Here is an 8,912-nt window from a genome sequence, read left to right as displayed (position 1 = left end):
TTCTTCAAAGTCAGAAGTTTACATACACAAAGATTACTATGTCTTTAAACAATGAAGGAAAGCCCTGATGATGATGTCATGGCTTTGGAAGCTTCTGATAGGTTAACAGACAACATTTGAGTTAATTAGAGGCACACCTGTGGATGTATTTTAAGGCTACACCTCAAACACACTGCTTCCTTGTTTGACATCATGGGAAAATCAAAAGAAATCAGACAAATTATCAGGAAGAGAATTGTGGTGCTCCACAAGACTGGTTCATCCTTGTGTACAATTTCCAGATGCTTGAAGGTGCCACGTTTATCTGTTCAAACAATTATACGCAAGTATAGACACCATGGGAATGTCCAGCTATCATACCGCGCAAGAAGGAAACGGGTTCTATGTCCCAGAGGTGAACGTGTTTTGGTCCGAAATGTGCGAATCAACCCCAGAACAAAAGCTAAATACCTTGTTGTTATGATGGCTGAAGCTGGTAAGAGAGTGTCATTCTCCACAGTGAAATGAGTCCTGTACCGAAATAGGCTGAAAGGCCACTCAGCGAGGAAGAAGCCATTACTCCAAAAGAAACGTAAAAAAGCCAGATTACAGTTTGCAAATACACACAGGACATGTCCTGTGATCTGATGAAACTAAAGTGGAACTGTTTGGCCATAATGACCATCGTTACATTTGGAAGAAAAAGAGGGAAGCTTGTAAGCCTGAGAACACCATCCCAACTGTGAAGTATGGGGGTGGTAGCGTCATGTTGTGGGGCTGTTTTGTCGCAGGAGGAACTGGTGCACCTCATAAAATAGACGACATCATGAGGAAAGAACGTTATGTGGAAATATTGAAGCAACATCTCAAGACATCAGCCGGGAAGTTAAAGCTTAGGCGCAAATGGGTCTTCCAAATGGACAGTGACCCTAAGCATACTGCCAAAGCAGTTACAAAGTGGCTTAAGGAAAACAAAATCAATGTTTTGGAGTGGCCATCACAAAACCCCGATCTCAATCCCATAGAAAATTTGTGGGCAGATCTGAAAAGGTGTGTGCGAGCGAGGTGGCCTACAACCCTGACTCAGTTACACAAGTTCTGTCAGGAGGAATGAACCAGAATTCCAGCAGACTATTGCGAGAAGCTTGTGGAAGGATACCCAAAGCGTTTGACCAAAGTCATACAGTTTAAAGGCAATGCTACCAAATACTAAGGAAATGTATGTAAACTTCTGACTTTGAAAAAAGTAATAAAAAATTCTCTAAGAAATTCTCTCTCTCATTATTGTGGCATTTAGCAAATAGAACAAATTTTAGTAATCCTAACTGACCTAAAACAGGAGAAGTTTAGTCTGATTTAACTTCAGACAGTGAGGAAAAAATGTTTATGTGTCTTTTAACACAGTGTATGTAAACATCAGGTTTCAACTTTCACATTGTTATGCACTGAATATCTGCAGCCCTGCTATACTTTAGGAAGTCCACCCATTGCCCACCTCACATAAACGTCTTAGAGGTGGAATTTACCACATCAAGTTTACGTGAATATACATAACCATAGACCTCACATGGACTCTGAACACCTCTCACTTCTTAAAGCTAACATAGGAGATTTTCTGCACAGACCCAGGCCAGACTTCCCTCTCAGCTACTGATGAACGTCTACAGACGCACCACAGAAAGCATCCCGTGTCAGTGGTGTGGTGTGGTGTGCCAGCTGCACAGCAGAAACCAGAAATGACTCAGCCCAGGTGGCAAAACAAAGCACAGAAGATAGTGGGCACTGACCTCCTAGATATGTACCCTGTGTATGCTATAACCACCTGCACAAGAGAGCAAGAAAGCTAGCTACAATAGCAACGAAGAAATACAATGAGGAACAGTTTCTTCCCCAGAGCTGTAGCCTCCATCACCACCTCTCCTCACACACACCTGATAATAGCTACTGTGAAACAAACATGCAATAACTTTTGTACTGCTGGGTCGATACTTATCTGGTTATACATAGTTGTTTTTGTTCGTCTTTTTTTTTTGCATTATAAACTGTCACTATTTTATTTTACAGTAATCTAATCTGAAAATGGTACCCGTTCTCATCTGTACACCTTTGATTTCACTTGTTTTGGACTAGTTTTATGGTTTGGGGACTTGTCTGGAGGCATCCAGGCCTCAGTTTTTCTGTGATTTAGTCTTATATAATGAAATAGAAGATACAAAGTCCCAGTCCTTACTGCTGTAGATACAGTATGTCTTTATGGACATGTCTGAATGTTTGATCTCACTGTCCTGGTACAGAATGAATTTGGGACAGTCAGATCCCTGTGTTTCATTTGATGGTTAAGATCCAAACGTCTACATTTGTTTTACCTGTTGTCAGTTTAGGTGGTGATTCTCTGTGGTCATACCAGCCGTATGCTGTAGACACTGTAATACACTGAAAGTGCAAACACAGTACATTTTAATTAATTCCACCGTACATGCCAGGTAGGGATCTGACCTTTTCATTCTTTTCATTCATCTTCATTATATCAGAATGACAGCAGACGCTTCAACTCAGATTTCTGACTTGTTTATTTTCCATGTTACAGTGACACAGTTTGAAAATAGATTGTCATTTATTCATTATCCAAATGTATAAAAATACATCTGAACATACAAAGTTTATTATTAACCGCTCATGGACTTTACATGTAGCCGTGTGCACCATATCCAGAGGGGTTCTGGGTTGAGGTTGGTCTGATGGCCTTCTGGATCTTGATTCGTTTGGGATCCCAGACACAATTCTCCTCCAAGCCGCTCTTCACCATCCCACAGTTGGGTGGCACCCAGGCAGTGTCGTATCCGTAGTCATGCCAAGTCTTCTGATATGGGTGGTTTTGACGATTGATGGCAATCACTTTTCCCACGTCGACCGTAACCCTAATGACGACCCTGTCATGCTCAGGGTGATCAAGAGGATAGCGGCTCGCTTTCTGCAGATCTCTGCTGAGGTAGACGCCGCGACCTAGCATGCCATCTGCCGACTGACGAAAGCCAGAGGCCAAGATGCTATCAGCATTGGCTCTAGTGGTTCCGTGGTACATGACATATGTTTTGTCATTAACAGGTTCTTGGAGCAGCCGTACTGCCCCTGGTGGCAGAAAGTCATCTTCAGCCCACTGGTACTGTGACCCCCGGCTCATGTTGATGTTCCTGCAGGAAAGATGTTTATTATGATTTAAGGTGTAAAAAAACTGCAAATAACAAGATGACAGGAATGAAAATTAAGAGTTCTTCATTTACAGTCTTTGCTTCCCTCAGAACTTTCTAAATTTCTGCATAAAAATGATTTAAAACATCAGCAGATTTTCACATAAGTCCAGAAAGCAGACAGAGAGAACCATTCAAACAAATGAAACACATAATATTGTAATATTACTGTAATTTTCCTGGATAAACAAGTAATAGAGCTTGGGTTAAAAGCCACTTATATTTGGAATACTTTTTATGAAGAAATGTAGAAACTTTGGGCGTGTATACTTTTAAGCAGCACTGTATGTGGATCATCTTATGTTCTGAATGTGTTCATCTCTAACAATAGCAGTTCTTGTACCTCTGTGATGATTTACTCAACAGCTTTTTTAGATGTAAGAGCGCTGCTATTTTATTTTTTTTTGTGGACCTAATCGCTATAAACAGTAGAAAAAACACAGTCATCTACCAGCAACGTAGATATAAACTTTTTGTTTTTTGTTTACTTTTTTTCCTGCGCCACTCTGTCTGAATCCCTGTTATGTCACTGGACTGACTATCTTCACAAGAATAAGGAAACTATGTCTTACTACTTAAAGAAGTATATCATTGCAAGGTTCTGTACTGAATGATAACATACTAAGCCTCTCATTTGCATAGTAAACACAAAGTACTTTTCTTGCAGTGCCACCACGACCAAAACCGTTAACTCTGCTTCCTTTCAGTTGCATGAACTGGTTCATAGTTTTCCAACCCTGACCTTGTTAAAAATACTAATATCTTCTAAAAACACAGTTGAAACATGCGCTCGCTTGATCCTGCAAACAGAAACACAAGTCCTACTACTAATTATAGACATTTTAAAGGTGTGCCCTGTTCATGTACCTCTCTGTAGATCCTGCCAACAATGTAGGCTGAGTTTCACTTTGCTTCATATAAAGACTTCCAGCTCCAAGAAAAAAATCCATAAACTGACATTATGGTTTTGCTTTCGTTTCATGTTCTGCACTATGTCTTTCACTTACAGTCATACGTGGCCTAATTTGTAAGGTGTGGTAAACACAGAGATATGTTTGATTCTTGCCATCCAGCAACACAATCATCAGTGATTTTAGGCAGCATGGGATTTACGAGGCTCTTCTGGTTTTGCCCTTTGATGTGCAGGCTTAACTTTTTACTGGTGGATTCCTGCAGATAACAAGAGTTATAATGCTGCCCAGATGTTCGTGCATAGTGGCAGATGAGCTGCATCTCAGTTAATCAAAAGACATCCTGCTTACAGGACATGGGCAACTAGGAATGCCATTTCTGCTATATGTGCTTAGGTTTTCACTGTGTTGCTGCTCATATGCTTTTATTTCCACGACATAATCCGCCATAATTGACATGAATATGTGCATTGTGACTCCGTGGCTCACATTAACTTTGCACTCTTTGCATTTCTGGTCATTTTATGTGTCTGTGTAGGTTGTTTTATTAACCACAGATAGATACACTATATTACCAAAAGTATTCGCTCACCTGCCTTTACTCATTCTATGAACTGAAGTGCCATCCCATTCCTAACTCATAGAATTCAATATGATGTCGGTCCACCTTTTGCAGCTATTACAGCTTCAACTCTTCTGGGAAGACTGTCCACAAGGTTGAGGAGAGTGTTTATAGGAATTTTTGACCATTCTTCCAAAAGCGCATTGGTGAGGTCACACACTGATGTTGGTCGAGAAGGCCTGGCTCTCAGTCTCCGCTCTAATTCATCCCAAAGGTGTTCTATCGGGTTCAGGTCAGGACTCTGTGCAGGCCAGTCAAGTTCATCCACACCAGACTCTGTCATCCACGTCTTTATGGACCTTGCTTTGTGCACTGGTGCACAGTCATGTTGGAAGAGGAAGGGGCCCGCTCCAAACTGTTCCCACAAGGTTGGGAGCATGGAATTGTCCAAAATGTTTTGGTATCCTGAAGCATTCAATGTTCCTTTCACTGGAACTAAGGGGCCAAGCCCAGCTCCTGAAAAACAACCCCATACCATAATTCCTCCTCCACCAAATTTCACAGTTGGCACAATGCAATCTGAAATGTACCGTTCTCCTGGCAACCTCCAAACCCAGACTCGTCCATCAGATTGCCAGATGGAAAAGCGTGATTCATCACTCCAGAGAACGCGTCTCCACTGCTCTAGAGGCCAGTGGCGGCGTGCTTTACACCATTGCATCCGACGCCTTGCATTGCACTTGGTGATGTGTGGCTTGGCTGCAGCTGCTCGGCCATGGAAACCCATTCCATGAAGCTCTCTGCGTACTGTACTTGGGCTAATCTGAAGGTCACATGAAGTTTGTAGCTCTGTAGCAATTGACTGTGCAGAAAGTCGGCGACCTCTTTGCACTATGCGCTTCAGCATCCGCTGACCCCTCTCCGTCACTTTACGTGGCCTACCACTTCGTGGCTGAGTTGCTGTTTTTCCCAAACGCTTCCATTTTGTTATAATAGAGCTGACAGTTGACTGTGGAATATTTAGGAGCGAGGAAATTTCACGACTGGATTTGTTGCACAAGTGGCATCCTATGACAGTTCCACGCTGGAATTCACTGAGCTCCTGAGAGCGGCCCATTCTTTCACAAATGTCTTGTTTCACAGTCTGCATGCCTGAGTGCTTGAATTTATACACCTGGGGCCAGGCCAAGTGATTAGAACACCTGATTCTGATCATTTGAATGGGTGAGCGAATACTTTTGGTAATATAGTGTAGATAGATAGATAGATATGAGAAAGAAGACACAAAGTCCTAGTCCTTACATGTAGCCGTGTGCATATCCAGAGGGATTCTGGGTTGGGATTGGTCTGATGGCCTTCTGGATCTTGATTCGTTTGGGATCCCAGACACAATCCTCCTCCAAGCCGCTCTTCACCATCCCACAGTTGGGTGGCACCCAGGCAGTGTCGTATCCGTAGTCATGCCAGGTCTTCTGATATGGGTGGAATTGATGATTGATGGCAATCACTTTTCCAACATCGACCGTAACCCTAATGACGACCTTGTCATGCTCAGGGTGATCAATGGGATAGTGGCTCGCTTTCTGCAGATCTCTGCTGAGGTAGACGCCACGACCAAGCATGCCATCTGCCGACTGACGAAAGCCAGAGGCCAAGATGCTATCAGCATTGGCTCTAGTGGTTCCGTGGTACATGACATATGTTTTGTTATTAACGGGTTCTTGGAGCAGCCGTACTGCCTCTGGTGGCAGAAAGTCATCTTCAGCCCACTGGTACTGTGACCCCAAGCTCATGTTGATTTAACTGCAGGAAAGATGTTTATTATGATTTAAGGTGTAAAATAACTGCAAATAACAACATGACAGGAATGAAAATTAACAATCCTTCATTTACAGTCTTTGCTTCCCTCAGATTTTTCTACATTTCTGCAAAAAAATTATTTAAAACATCAGCAGATTTTCACACAAGTCCAGAAAGCAGACAAAGAGAACCATTCAAACAAATGAAACACATAATATTGTAATATTGGCTAATTTTCCTGGATAAGCAAGTAATAGAGCTTGGGTTAAAAGCCACTTATATTTGGAATAATTTTTATGAAGAAATGTAGAAACTTTGGCTGCATATACTTTTAAGCATTGAAAACACAAATTACTTTTCTTGCAGTGCCACCAACTACTATGACCAAAACTGTTAACTGTACTTCCTTTCAGTTGCATGAATTGGTTCTTAGTTTTCCAACCCTGACCTTATAAAAAATATGAAATATCTTAGGTGCTTCTAAAAACGCAGTTAATATGAGGTCGCTTGATCCTACAAACAGCAACATAAGTCCTACTACTAATTATAGACATTTTAAAGGTGTGCCCTGTTCACGTACCTCTCTCTGGATCCTTCCAACAATGTAGGCTGAGTCTCACTTTGCTTTATATAAAGACCTCAAGCTTCAACAGGAAATTCCATAAATGTACATTATGATTTCACTTTCGTTTCATGTCCTCCAATATGTCTTTCAGTTACAGTCATACCTGGCCTAATTTTTAAGGTGTGGTTGACACGGAGATACAGATGACATAAATATGTGCATTGTGGCTGTGTGGCTCACACTGACTTTGCACTCTCCACCTCTGACAGTGTTATAATCCATTTGGCACTAGACTGATTCTCAGTGGGCACCTTGGTAGTCATTTGGATCTGCCTCTGTGTTGTGGGTCTTTATAGGTATATTGTTTCTGTCTTTAGGACATTTATGTCAGAATTTCCTGTGTGTATTCCTTGTTGGGTGTGTCTGTCTCTCTCTGTGTGTTTCCTGACTGGAGGTTGGTCTGGAGCTGGGCGGAGCTGGAGCCGCTTACCTGCACACCTGCAATCAATGGAGCCTCATCAGCCTACTACTCCCCTTGTCTATAAATCTTGATTCAGTCCTCCACTCGTCCCCAGATTGTCTGCTAACCTTTAGTGGTATAGTGCTGTGGCTCTTGTATATAGTTCTGAGTTTTCCTTTGCAAGTACTGACTGTTGTCTTCCTTGTCTTCAGCTCTTGTATCATCTATTCACCTGCTCTGTCGTATTCTCCCTGGAATCCTCTCCCAGCTTGTGGTCTCTTTCTAGGTGTGTTGAACATCTTTATGTCACTGTGTAATCACTTTGTTTGCTCCTGTCAACCTTCTGTCTTCAATCAATCAGTATTGAATGGATCTAAGCAGTGCTGTGTTAGCACAACCTGCTGGTGATACATGGTCATTATTACACCTGTCAAACGTTACCTGTTTGTTTTCGTAGAGCGTCAGCTGTCAATGAACATGTCTAGTGCAAGGGGCCCCAGTAAAACACAAAGTGACACAATGAGGGGACCACCTTTGTTAACAGTGTGTTTGGTTCAAGTTCTCTTGATGTTAATTTAATTACCAAAAAAGTGAATCTGAAGCTATGTGGCCCTCATTGCTCGAGGTCTCCGAGCATGACTCAGGCTTTATGAGGATGTCTGGAAAGAAACTTCTAGAAGGAGATGAAGAGGGAGGCACAGGGCAAAGCAGTGAAAGGGGAAGAAATGATCTCTATTTTTAGCTACTTGTTCAATTATATCACTGGTTCATCACTGCAATATGCATGAAATCGGACTAATCTGGTGGAAATGGTATTAGGAGATGAGCAGAGCTGCTACATCTGTAAGTGTGTTTACTGCATGGCTGGAGTATGTCTGTGAAGGTTCTCAGTCATCCAGGTCACAATATATCCAAAAAGCATTTAAAAAAGGCAACTGCACTTGTAGAGTTTTTTGAGAAGAAATTTTGCCACTCATCCGAGTAACTTCTTCAGTTCTAAGGGACTTCCCACAACATTTGCCACAACATTAAAACCACTGACAGGAGAAGTAAATAACATTGACCATCTAATGACAAAATAATGTTCTGCTGGGAAAGTTTTGGACCTGGCATTCATGTGGATGTTACTTAGACATGTAGCACACACCTCAACCAGACCAGGCACCCCCACCCCATACCAATGACACTCCTTAATGGTAGCAGCCATCCCCAGCAGGATGCAGCCTGACACAGACACAAAAAAACATGAAGACCAGCACAAGGTGTTGACCTGATGAGTCAGAACTGTTTTGGAGGCAGAAGGGAGACCTATCATATTAGGAAGGTGGTCATAATGTTATGCTTGATCGGTGTATGATGTAAATAGACCTTTTAATTTGTAATATGT

At 42.0% G+C, this 8,912-nt stretch overlaps 1 protein-coding gene across 2 annotated transcripts; it reads right to left on the bottom strand.

Annotated features, from left to right (window-relative positions):
- Positions 1-2,457: 2,457 nt before the first annotated feature.
- LOC311510047 (uncharacterized protein) lies at positions 2,458-7,773 on the bottom strand. Of its 2 annotated transcripts, none has more exons than XM_084574977.1 (3): positions 7,758-7,773; positions 6,003-6,503; positions 2,458-3,170 (listed from the first exon to the last, which is right to left on the bottom strand). In XM_084574977.1, exons 2-3 carry the CDS (start codon positions 6,491-6,493, stop codon positions 2,663-2,665), a joined length of 999 nt encoding a protein of 332 aa, XP_084431103.1. In that variant the 5' UTR covers positions 6,494-6,503; positions 7,758-7,773; the 3' UTR covers positions 2,458-2,662. The 2 variants fall into 2 exon arrangements, with proteins under 2 accessions (XP_084431103.1, XP_084431102.1); XM_084574976.1 differs by lacking the exon at positions 7,758-7,773 and adding an exon at positions 7,081-7,407.
- Positions 7,774-8,912: the final 1,139 nt, after the last annotated feature.

This window comes from Chelon labrosus (assembly GCF_963514085.1).
Source record: "Chelon labrosus genome assembly, chromosome: 3".
Lineage (NCBI taxonomy): Eukaryota > Metazoa > Chordata > Actinopteri > Mugiliformes > Mugilidae > Chelon > Chelon labrosus.
This window is presented reverse-complemented; position numbering and strand designations above follow the sequence as displayed.